The 12,605-nt window shown below is 46.9% G+C and overlaps 1 protein-coding gene across 1 annotated transcript; it reads left to right on the forward strand.

The window, feature by feature from the left end:
• The first annotated feature begins 7,080 nt into the window (after positions 1-7,080).
• On the forward strand, positions 7,081-7,834 carry LOC119319540. The gene is made up of 2 exons (XM_037594012.1): positions 7,081-7,399; positions 7,604-7,834. The coding sequence occupies exons 1-2, from the start codon at positions 7,138-7,140 to the stop codon at positions 7,660-7,662; spliced, it is 321 nt and encodes a 106-aa protein (XP_037449909.1). The 5' UTR covers positions 7,081-7,137; the 3' UTR covers positions 7,663-7,834.
• The last annotated feature ends 4,771 nt before the right edge of the window (positions 7,835-12,605 follow it).

Below are 12,605 nucleotides of genomic sequence, written 5' to 3' on the forward strand. Positions count from 1 at the left end.
TGATTTTACCTTCCCCTACTTGATCGCAAGAACAAAACTAGCAGCTTTCTTTGAGAAAGAGGGTTTCCCCCCGCTTTATATTATAAAGCAAACACCCGATACATCCAGCTTGCTGGGGCCGCAGCACAGAAAAGCTCAAAAGAAAAACAAGAAGAAAAAAGAGAAATAAATGCCGACACCGGCAGATTAACGAATAAAAGAAGACCGGCAACCGCTGCACCCTCCGAAGAAGTACCACCACGCTTCCAGCATCCCGAAGCGTCGGGCACCAAGCAACACCTTCAAGAAGGAATGCGACGATGCCGTCGCTGTTGCCCGAACAAGTTCTAGGGTTTCCCTGGTACGCGAGGGATAGTGGGGAAGGGATATACCCGATGCCCCTCAGGAAGGTCCGACGGCGCCCGCAGGCGTCATCACATCGGTGTCGACAAGCCGACATGGATTTCTCCCAATCCACAACCACCACCACCACTCCAGACACTTCGTAGTGCACCATCCACGCAGCCGCCCACCAGCATGTGCCACCACGGTTACCGGACCACCCTCGCCGTCTCTCTGGAGCTGCCAACACGAGGCCTGGAGAGGGATAGGAGACAACGGCTACGAGAGCGGGCACTACTCGACTGGTGGGAGGGAACAACCTCCATCGCAAGATCGAAGCCGACCGGACGCGGCGACGAGGACTTGCCGGGCCCACATGGACCCGGACAATCCCTGTCACCGCGCTGCAAGACGCCGACCAACGAAGAACTCGCTGCCCGTAGACCGCCGCCGCCTCGCCACTGCCACCAGGAAGCGCCGCCGCCGAGCGTCGTGCCACCGGCCCGACCCAACCCAGACGGGGCCCAAACAGGCCCAGATCTGGGCTCGGTGGGCGCCGCCGGCCAACAGCGCCACCGTGCCGCCCCACAACCAACGGCTATGCCGCCGCGTCGAGGGCCACCGTGGCAAGCAGCAGCACCGCCGTCTTGCCACACCGCCGCCGGCCGAAGGGCACCGCCACCGGCCACCACGCCCGAGCAGGAGGGACAGCGCGCGGGGAAGGACAGGCCCACCGCCGCCGGCAGCACCACGCGGGCAAGGCCCGGCGGCGGCGGGGGGAGGGAGGAGCAAGGGGAGCATGGAGGAGAGATGGGACGAGGCCCCCGGTCGCCCTGCTCGGGGGGGAGGGGGGACGCGGGGGTTACAGGGGAGGGAGGGTGGGAGGGAGGGGAGGAGGAGCGGGTGGGGGCGGGGGAGGGCAAGCGGCGGCGGGGGCCGGCGGCACGCGGCTGGGGAGCCGGCGGCGGCACGGGAAACCCTAGGGAGGAGCGGGCGAGAGGAGCGGCCTGAATAAGTGACACATTTCATTTCTTAAGAGGAATTCAAACGTTAATCAGCAAACTCGTCCATGCTTTCTGTTAATCTCAATGAACACAAAACAAATCAACATTCATTCATTAGTAGAATTCTCCCCCACAGAATTTCATCAAGAACAAAGACAGAAAATGTGACATAAGCAGAAATTAGACGCAGAGTTCTCCTCACCGGATAGAAATAATCAAATAATCAAACCAATTTCCAGTTGTCATGGAAGCTAGTATTTGATTTGATTGGAACACTGGGTCGTTCCTAGCAGTGGTAGTAGTGCTTTCACCGTTTACCATCACAAGAGGTCGAGCAATCTTGTGCCACAAGGAGGCTAGTTTTTCTAGTGTCCACGGGTGGAAGCAGATTCTCTCCTTTTCTAGGCAAATTTCCATTTCGTCTGAGAAGTGCTACAGGTTTTTTTTGCTAGGATTAAATATACTTCAGTTCAATTGTTTGTGCCGGCAGGAGGCTCATTTTTTCAGAGGGCACGCAATTTAGATGATTTGTGACAAGGGTTTGTGTAACATATGCCGGGATTTCAGACGTCGTTTCTTTGTGTAACATCTGAACAGTGAATAGAAGAATTTTTATGGCATGAACTATACCATTTTAATGCATGCAGCTGCCACTTGCTCTGGTATGCCATCCCATACATAAACTACAGCTAGTGTACCAGAACTGCAATCAGTTTTCTTTCCATATCAACACATGCAGCTCCATAACTCGAATTTCAGCAGCATGTGTCTTGTCTTACCAGTTTAAGATCCAAGGTTATTTTCAGGAGCACCACTGGGGGCTAGTAAGTGACAGTAGGCAAAGTCTCATTTCTTTCAGAAAAAGAGTACCATTGAAAATTTTGTTACAGGAGTCAACCTGAAATTGTGGTCATTTGATTTGCATCTTGATGTGGAGCGCCCATGGTGATGCCAAGTAACCTTAGAGAGCTAAGAGCGGGTCGATCATGGCATCATAATCATATGATGTCAAGCGGCTGTGATTGCTACACTAATCAATAAAATGTGTTTCTCTTCGGTGCACCGCTTGTAATAAAGACGGTTATCGATGCATGTCGCATATCCCTGCTCAGTTTGATTTGGCTTTGATTTTACCTTCGTCTCTCCAGATAGCAAGATTTATATTGTTTACCTTCTTTTTGCAAGGAATAAGTGACATAAAGGCTTAAATCAAACATTAGCAAACTAATCAAATGCTCAAAAGCCTAGCGTAAATCTCAAAAGGAAAAAAGCAAACTAATAGAAAATTTTCAGTGGGAACCAGATAAACATTCACCAAGAACAAACAAACAAAATGGGACATACTCCCTCCGTATCAAAATATAAGACGTTTTTGTAGGCTAGTTTAGCCTTCAAAAAGATCTTATATTTAGGTATAGAGGTAGTATGTAGAAATCTGCCACAGAATACTCCCAACCTCATACAACATCAAACAGTGAACACAATCAAAACAGTGAATATATAAACATATACATAATGCAAGCAAGCAAGATCATAACCGAAGCAAGTGCAGTTATGGAATCAGCCAAAGCAATTTGTTCAAGACATTCATGAAAAGCTGTTAAAAGTTATATCTGGAGATTTTGTATGGCTCAAACAATAAATATTAGCTAATACATCTTGAAATTCATGCCAAAAGCTCCAACATGAATTATAAATTAAAAAAACTCCAACATGGTTTCAATAGAAAAAACTCCGATGTGAAATCACCTCAGAATTATTAGAGAAAACCAACATTAGAAACAGAGAACAACATGTAATTTGAGGCACACTTTCAACTTCTATCATTTCGCAGTTTTTGGAAATATCTGGTTCCAATACAGGCTAAAAGATCAATGGGCATATGATTCATGGAGTAGGAAAGCATAAACATTTTTGGTTTCTAGCTCATAAGATACCTTAGAAAGCATAAATCCATGTATAGAGTATTTTTTTTACTGGTGTGTGTCAACCCGTATAAACGGAGTTATATGGAAACTGATTCTGTGTTCTGTTGACATCAGCACAGGCAGCTTCACAAAGGCTTGTGTGGGGGGAAAAAGGATGAGCAGCATCATATATTCCGTTGCAACTATAATAAAAATTATAGTTCCTGGGACGAACTATATATTCCATTGGAATTACATTGGGAAGCTTGTAACTTGCCATGCTAAAGAACTTTGATTGACCTCCCTGCATGCAGCTGTATAGTTAAGCAGAGGTGATTAAACAGCTTGCATGCTGGTATGCCGTCCCATATATAAACAACGTTGTATTAGAAGTTCAGAACTGCATTCTGTTTTCTTTCTATATCAACACACGCGGTTTTAAGGTGAGCAGCATGTGCCTTGTCCAACCAGTTTAAGATCCATGCTTATTTTCAGGTGCAGCACTACCACTAAGGCCGGGGTCTAATAAGTGACTGTATATATAAGATCCATGCAAAGTCCCATTTCTTTCAGAAAAGGAGTACCATGGCAAAATTGGCTACAAGACACTCCAACTTGAAATCATGGTCATTTGATTTGCTGGAAAATAGTGAAATACTATCGGCTCCTTTACAAATTATCTGGGTCAAATGTCAATATTGCCCTTGGAACTCCAATATATAAGGACCCTCACTCTAGCTTTTTTTTTAGAAAAGGAGGATGACCCCCTGCCTCTGAGGACCCTCACTCTAGCTGAATGGCAGAGCCATCTCTTCTCCAGTACGATTGTGAGGCCAAGGAGATGGAGGCGAAGAAGAGAGCGGCCGCCGTGGCCGCCCTGTGCATGCTCCTCCTCCTCACGCTGCCAAAGCCATCCCACCAGAAGCCATCCAAGCAGGGGCCGCTGTCCGACGTCGACTGCGAGTGCTATCGCCAGTGCTACCGTGGGTGCAAGGACATCACCCCGTCGTGATTCTGCAAGGCCAAGTGCGCCACTGGCTGCCCCTTGAGCGGCCCAGGCCACACCTTCGATGGGATACTCGTCTGCTTCGACGCCTGCGACTCGGACTCCATCTGTGACCTGCCGGCGCCGTTGGCCAGTAAGACACGAACCACCTTGTCTGCCTTACATTGATAGAATATGTTTTCTTTTCACAAAGGGAAAAGGAATCATCTGTTTTGATGATCTTGGCCTTTTTGCAGATGCTGAGGCTTGTAAGTATTGGTGCTTGGGCGCCAACTAACCTTGAAGAGCCAAGAGCCGGTCGGTCATGGGATCAAAATCAGTCAATAAAATGGCTCTGATTTCTGCACCAGTCAATAAAATGTGTTTCGCTTTGGTGCATGACTTGTGAGAAAATTTGCAATCTTAAAATAAAGTGGCAAATCCTTTGACTCGTGTACCGTTTTACCTTCATTTGTCCAGATGGCAACAGCAAACTATTTTATCTTCCTTTTGCGAGAGGTTAACATGTAAAAGATGCAAACGTTAACACACTCACCCAAGCCTTGACTGAATGTAAACGTAAGTAAAATAATCAAAATTCATCAGTGAGAACCAGATAATCATTCACCAAGAACAAACACACGAAATGGGGCATAATTAGAAATCTTGCGCAGAATAATCCCCACCAAATACAACATGGAACACAATCAAAAGAAAACAGTGAAAAGATGAACACAACATAATGCAAGCAAGCAAGATAAAAAAAGATGGAGACATACATAATGCAAGCAAGCAAGATCAATTGGAAGGTACTAACTAACTGAAGCAACCGAACAAGCCACTTCTGCATCTCACCACCAGACGTAATCTAGATACCTGCAGGGAAATCATAGCATCAGGCAAACCAGTTTGTACAAGGCATTCAAGGAAAATTATTGAATTTAAATCTGAAGATTTTGTATGGCTCAAACAGTAAACACTAGCTAACTCATCTTAAAAATTGTGCGAAAAGCTCCGATGTGATTCCTCAAAAAAAAATCCAATGCAATTTCTTGGCAAAAAAAAATCCAAAGTGAAATCACCTCGGGATTATTACAGAAACCAACATTAGAAAGAGATAACAACAGGTAATTTGAGGCACACCTTCAACTTCTATCAATAGGCAGTTTTTTGCGACATCTGGTTCCAATAGAGGATAAATGATCAATGGGCCTGCATTTATGGAGTAGGAAAGCAGAAGCATCAGGTTCCTAGCTCACAAGATACAGTAAAAATGCACGTTACCAAGTTAGCGACGAATCATATTTCATTCAATTCATTCAACTAGAAGCCTCGAGTACGGGTTTGTGCATCATCTTAGTAACAGATTGACTTCCTTTAGTCCAAACCAGATGTCATTTCTTACTCTACACAGCATAAAAACAATATGTTGGCCACTACTAATTACAAGTAATATGTTCGTAAAAAGTGCAATTTGTGATGAAAGCGGTATTAATGGTGAATTTAGTCATACCATTTCGATCATGTATTTAATATGAAGTGCTACTAATCTACCATGACCAAAATTTAAGAAATTAAACTGTCACAAAGCAAACCTACATACAGTTTGGATCAGACGATGGCCAACGACATATGCAAGTTATACCCACAATGAGAGATGTGCTAGGAAAATACGTAAGCAAGCTGTGTAATACTAGATATATTCATGTGTAGTGTAGTTACATATCAGTATAAAAAATTGCAACTTACAGTTAATTTCGCCGTGTGAGATTCATTCACCACAATTACTAGATATATTCTTATGTCACATTTCAGGTAAAAAAATTACATCTTACAGGCAATTTGAAATATCTACCAGACAAATCAAAAGAGAAGATTCCACTGTGTGAGATTCATTCACCACATTCCCAACCATATCAACGGGAGCGACACAACATGTCCCTGTATGTTAATCACACCCCACACTGAAGCACACACGCCGGCCTGTGTATACATCGTCTGTATGTTTAACTCACCGAAGCACCATATCTCAAAGAAGAATATGACCAACTGTCCCAGTACTGTATCATAGCAAGCTGCTGAATAGATGCAAATTTTGTTAAAGGAAAAGAGAATTACGCAAATCCAGTTTATAGGAGATGTCATTCCTGGCAGGCATTTCACATCTCCAGGCACTTAAAATAGCAATCTGTCCCTTACTACTACTACTAAACAGCAAGTGATTAAATATATGTACAACAATTTCCAGTGGTACGTGTCATCCCATATAAACATCATTTTGTGAAAACCGCATTCGGTTTTCTTTCTAAAACAGCACAGGCAGCTTCAAAATGGCTTGTCTGGGTTTTTTTCTTCTTGCGTGGACTACTCCATTGTAATTACATTCAGAAGCTTGTAAGCTGCCAATGAACTCTGATTGATCTCCCTGCATGCAGCTGTATAGAATCGTATAAACAGGAACTTTGCACCGGTACGCTATCCCTTATATAAAACGCATTGTATAGAATTGCATTCAGTTTTCTTTCTGTATCAACACAGGCAGCTTCACAACTCATAAGGTGAGCACCATGTGTGTCTAACCAGTTTAAGATCCATGGTTATTATCAGGTGCACCACTATCACTAGGGGCTAGTAATTAAGTGACAGTACGCAAAGTCCCATCTCATTCAGAGAAATGAATACTACGGCAAAATTGGCTACAGGACACTCCAACTTGAAATTGTGGTTATTTGATTTGCTGGAAAATAGTGAAATACTAATCTCGGCTCCATTACGAATTATCTGGTGAAATGTCAGTATTGCCCTCAGAACTCCAATATATAAGATCCCACACTCTGGCTGAATGACAGAGCCACCACTCACCACAGGAGTTCTCTTCTCTTCTCTTCTACACTACGACAGTGAGTGTGAGGCCAAGGAGATGGAGGGGAAGAATAGAGCAGCCACCATTGCCGCCCTGTGCATGCTCCTCCTCACGCTGCCAAAGCCATCCCGTCAGCAGCCCTCCGGAGTCAACTGCAAGTGCTACCGGCGGTGCTACCCTGCGTGCAAGGAAAGGATCCAGCCGTTGCCCTGCAAGGTCAAGTGTGCTGGTCGCTGCCCCGACGCCATTGATCGCCTTGCCTCCTGCTTGATCGCCTGCGACATGGACTCCATCTGTGACCAGCCAGGGCCGTCAGTCGGTAAGACACTAACCACCTGTCTTGCATCGATAGAATATGTGTTTTTTCACACAAACTGTATGGATGCGTTTGCACTGTTTATGTATGAATTATCATGTACAGTGCTAGAATATTTTCTTTTGTGGGGGATATATTGATAGAATGTGTTCTTTTCACTGAGGGAAAAGGAACCGCCTGTTCTGATGATCTTGGACTATTTTGCAGATGTTGAGGTTTACAGGAATGTCTGCCACGATATGTGGGTGGCGGGTGGCGCCAACTAACCTTGAAGGGCTGCGAGCAGGTCGGTCATGGGATCATAAAAATATGATGTCGAATAGCTGTGGTTGCTGCATCAGTCAATAAAATGTGCTTCGCTTTGGTGCATCACTTGTGTGAAAATTTGCCAATCTTAAGATTATCGATGCATGTGCAAACCCTGCTTATTTTGATTCATCTACAATATTACTTTCCTCTGTCCAGATGGGAAGAGCAAACTATTTATCTTCTTTTTAAGAGGAATAGGCGACATATAAGGTTAACACATTAAAAAATACAAACATTAACACTCATTCCAGCCTGCCTGAATAACGAAAGAAAAATAATTCAAAATTCATCAGTGAGAACCAGATAAACAATCACCAAGAACAAACGCAGAAAATGGGGCCTAAATAGAAACCTGACGCAGAATCAAAGAAAACAGTGAAATGATGAACTCATACCTAATGAAGGCAAGCAAGATCAATTGAAAGGTACGGAGTACTAACTAATTAACAGAAGCAAGCGAACAAGCGACTTCTGCATCTTGAACACCGGAAGGTAACTCTAGATACCTGCAGGGAAATCATGGCATCAGTCAAACCAATCTGTACAAGACATTCATGGAAAGCTGTTAAAGTTATATCTGTACATTTGTATCGTTCAAACAGTAAACATGAGCTAAACCATCTTGAAAATTGTGCCAAAAGCTCCACCGTGAAATCACCAAAGAATTATTAGACAAAACTAACATCAGAAGCAGAGAACAATAGGGAATTTGAGGCACACCTTCAACTTGGCAGTTTTTGGCAACATCTGGTGCCAATAGAGGCTAAACGATCAATGGGCATATAATGCGTTCATGGAGTAGGAAAGCAGAAAAATCTGGTTTCTAGCTCACCGGCAATAACTTTTAGAAATACACAAGATAGCAAGTTGCTGCCAAATCGAATTGAATACAATTCATACAAGTAGAAGCATCTAGTACACGATCAAAAACAATACTTTGACAACTACTTCCTACGGTTCAAAACAGATGTCAGTTTTGCCCTACACAGAGCATCAAAAGCTCCTGCCGTTGGCCCGTCAAAAAGAGCATCAAAAACAATACTTTGACCACTACTTCTAATGATATGTAGTACTATTTTCGTAAAAAGTGCAATTCGTGATGAAAGCAATATTAACGGTGAATCAAAGTTCAATTTGATCATGTATTAAATATTTAGTGCTAAACATCTACATACCAATATTTGAGAGATTAGATTGCCACAAAGAAAGCTACATATAGTTTGGATTAAACAATAGCCAATGCCATATGCTAGAAATGAGACTTAAGCTAAGAAGATTCGAAGATAACTTCCTAACACTAGATATATTCATTTGTAGTTACATTTCAGTAAAAAAAATTAGAACTTACAAGCAATTTCTCGTATCTACCAGACCAATCAAAAGAGAAGATTCCACTTTGCGAGATTCATCCACCCCATTCCCGAGCATGTTGAGAGGAGCAACACAACATGTCCCGTAGCATATATGGGGAACATATAAATCCCGCTATGCTACCCGCATAGCGAGCGCCATCGCCGTTTGGAAATCATCCTGCCCGCATGATTTGCATCGCTGTCGATTGAAATGTACCTTTCGTCGCTCTGGCTAAAATCTGAGCGCTCATTTTCCTGTACGCTGGCTGCTCGGGCTACACCAGCTGATGACTAGGCCAGCCTTCCGCGCGGGCCTGTCTCGCAGCCACACCGTCTGTGCGTGCGTGTGTCCGGGTAGAAATTGTTAGATGTGTATAGCCTTTTTGGTTTATCCCCATAGTATAAAGGGTCTTTTGCCTTTACCACGCATGTATATGTATTGGCCTCTGGCCCTTATGAGAAGTTAGTTGCCATTCCTCCAACATGGTATCAGGTGCCAGGCTAGCCCCTCTCTCCCGCACGACTCCGTGCGCCTCGTTCCTAGCCTGCTCCTCTCCGGCCGTCCGGCTGTTGTCTCTCCGTCCGGCCGCTGTCCCGTCCCGTCTCGCCGCCCTGTCCGGGCGCCGTTTTGCTCGCCCGCTGCTTCGTCCGGCCTCCCCCTCGTCCCATCTTGCCCAGCTGCGGCCGCTGCCCTGTCCGGCTGCCGCGGGTGCTGCAGGCGCTGCTGGCCCCGGCGTTGCTCCCGGCCGGCTGCTGCTTTGTGCTGCCCGTTGGCTGCTCTGCTGGCTCTTCTCCAGCGCTAAGGACAGGTGCTGCGGGCGCTGGGGATCGATCCCGGCTGCTCTGCTGGCTCTCGATCCGGTTTGGATCGAGCCCCCTTGCGTCTCCACCGCTCCTTAGCGCTGCCCCGTCTCTCTCGATCCAGACTCGGGGGTTCTGGTTTGAGCGGGTGAGCCTCATCCCCGATCCAGATCTGTTGACTGCAAAAAAAAACAGCGAGATATCTCAGTATTTCATCTTCGGGCTATGTGGTTGTTCCTCGCTGCTCGGTGATCTTTGATGGCACCAACTATGCTGAGTTTGTGGGCTTCATGCGTATCCATATGCGCAGTCTTCTGCTGTGGGGCGTGCTCTCTGGCGAGGTAGCTTGTCCGCCCTGTCCCGTTGCTCCGGTGGCTCCTGTTCCGCCGGTTCCGCCGGTGCTTGCTGCTGATACTTCTCAGGCTGATCATGATGCAGCCAAGGCCCTTGATGACGCTGCAGTTGATGCCTATGATCAGCAGGTATCTGCATATTCTGATGCTCTTTCTGTATATCGGGATGATCTGTCTGCTTACACTCAGTGGTGCAATGATGATGCTTGAGCTGCTGCCGTTCTCACTGCGAGTGTCCTTCCTCAGTTTGCTTCCGAGTTCATGGGCCTCGGTATTGTTGCAGCAATGTGGTCCTACCTCTGTCAGCGCTATCAGCCCTCTGGCGATGCCCTATACCTCTCTGTGGTGCGTCAGGAGCATGCTCTCCAACAGGGTGATTCGTCTGTTGATGACTTCTACTCACAGTGTTCTGCCATCTGGCGTCAGTTTGACTCACTGAGGACAGTTGTTTGTGGAACCTGCCGTTGTTGTCAGACTACGCGGTCTGACTTGGAGTTCCAGCGGGTCCATGAGTTTCTATCTCGCCTCCGCTCTGAGTTTGAGCCCAGATGTGCTCACTTGCTTGCTCGTGGTCGTGTTCCTATCTCGGAGGTGCTTGCCGAGCTTCGTGCTGAGGAGACCCGCCTTCGCTCTGCCGGTTTGCTGGTGGTCCCGTCTGTATTGGCTGCTCGGGCTCCAGTGTCGTCCGCTCGGCTCACTACTCCCCCGCTCCTACCCACGCCTTCAGGGGATGGGTCGCCCTGCTTATGCTGAGAAGGGTCGGTCGCGACGTGACACCTTCTGTGGCTACTGCTCTCGGCCGGTGTTGGGGAACGTAGCAGAAATTCAAAATTTTCCTACGTGTCACCAAGATCTATCTATGGAGATACCAGCAACGAGGGGAAGGAGAGTGCATCTACATACCCTTGTAGATCGCTAAGCGGAAGCGTTCAAGAGAACGGGGTTGATGGAGTCGTACTCGTCGTGATCCAAATCACCGGAGATCCTAGTGCCGAACGGACGGCACCTCCGCGTTCAACACACGTACAGCCCGACGATGTCTCCCATGCCTTGATCCAGCAAGGAGAGAGGGAGAGGTTGAGGAAGAGTCCATCCAGCAGCAGCACAATGGCGTGGTGGTGATGGAGGAGCGTGGCAATCCTGCAGGGCTTCGCCAAGCACCACGGGAGAGGAGATAGAGAGGGAGGGCTGCACCAATGAGAGAGATCAAATCGCGTGTTATGAGCAGCCCCTATGCCTCACTATATATAGGGGAGAGGGAGGAGGGTGCGCCCCCTCTAGGGTTCCCACCCCTAGGGGGGCGGCAGCCCTAGATGGGAAAGGGGAGGCGGCCAAGAGGAGGTTTCCCTCCCCCCCAAGGCACCTAGGAGGTGCCTTCCCCTTGTGGGACTCTTCCTTCCTTAAAACCCTAGGCGCATGGGCCTCTTGGGGCTGGTGCCCTTGGCCCATGTAGGCCAAGGCGCACCTCCCACAGCCCATGTGGCCCCCCGGGGCAGGTGGCCCCACCCGGTGGACCCCCGGGACCCTTCCGGTGGTCCCGGTACAATACCGATGACCCCAAAACTTGTCCCGATGGCCGAAACAGGATTTCCTATATATAAATCTTTACCTCTGGACCATTCCGAAACTCCTCGTGACGTCCGGGATCTCATCCGGGACTCCAAACAACATTCGGTAACCACATACAAGCTTCCTTTATAACCCTAGCGTCATCGAACCTTAAGTGTGTAGACCCTACGGGTTCGGGAGACATGCAGACATGACCGAGACGTTCTCCGGTCAATAACCAACAGCGGGATCTGGATACCCATGTTGGCTCCCACATGTTCCACGATGATCTCATCGGATGAACCACGATGTCAAGGACTTAATCAATCCCGTATATAATTCCCTTTGTCTATCGGTATGATACTTGCCCGAGATTCGATCGTCGTTATCCCGATACCTTGTTCAATCTCGTTACCCGCAAGTCTCTTTACTCGTTCCGTAACACATCATCCCGTGATCAACTCCTTGATCACATTGTGCACATTATGATGATGTCCTACCGAGTGGGCCCAGAGATACCTCTCCATCACACGGAGTGACAAATCCCAGTCTCGATTCGTGCCAACCCAACAGACACTTTTGGAGATACCCGTAGTGTATCTTTATAGCCACCCAGTTACGTTGTGACGTTTGGCACACCCAAAGCACTCCTACGGTATCCGGGAGTTGCACAATCTCATGGTCTAAGGAAATGATACTTGACATTAGAAAAGCTTTAGCATACGAACTACACGATCTTTATGCTAGGATTAGGATTGGGTCTTGTCCATCACATCATTCTCCTAATGATGTGATCCCGTTATCAATGACATCCAATGTCCATGGTCAGGAAACCATAACCATCTA

This window comes from Triticum dicoccoides, chromosome 6A, assembly GCF_002162155.2.
Source record: "Triticum dicoccoides isolate Atlit2015 ecotype Zavitan chromosome 6A, WEW_v2.0, whole genome shotgun sequence".
In the NCBI taxonomy this organism is placed as follows: domain Eukaryota; kingdom Viridiplantae; phylum Streptophyta; class Magnoliopsida; order Poales; family Poaceae; genus Triticum; species Triticum dicoccoides.

Excerpts from the sequence above, each read along its gene's own strand:
- LOC119319540 (XM_037594012.1), top strand. The coding sequence starts at position 7,138 with ATGGAGGGGAAGAATAGAGCAGCCACCATTGCCGCCCTGTGCATGCTC. Across the intron at positions 7,400-7,603 it reads CCAGCCAGGGCCGTCAGTCG|ATGTTGAGGTTTACAGGAAT; the intron begins GTAAGACACTAA and ends ACTATTTTGCAG.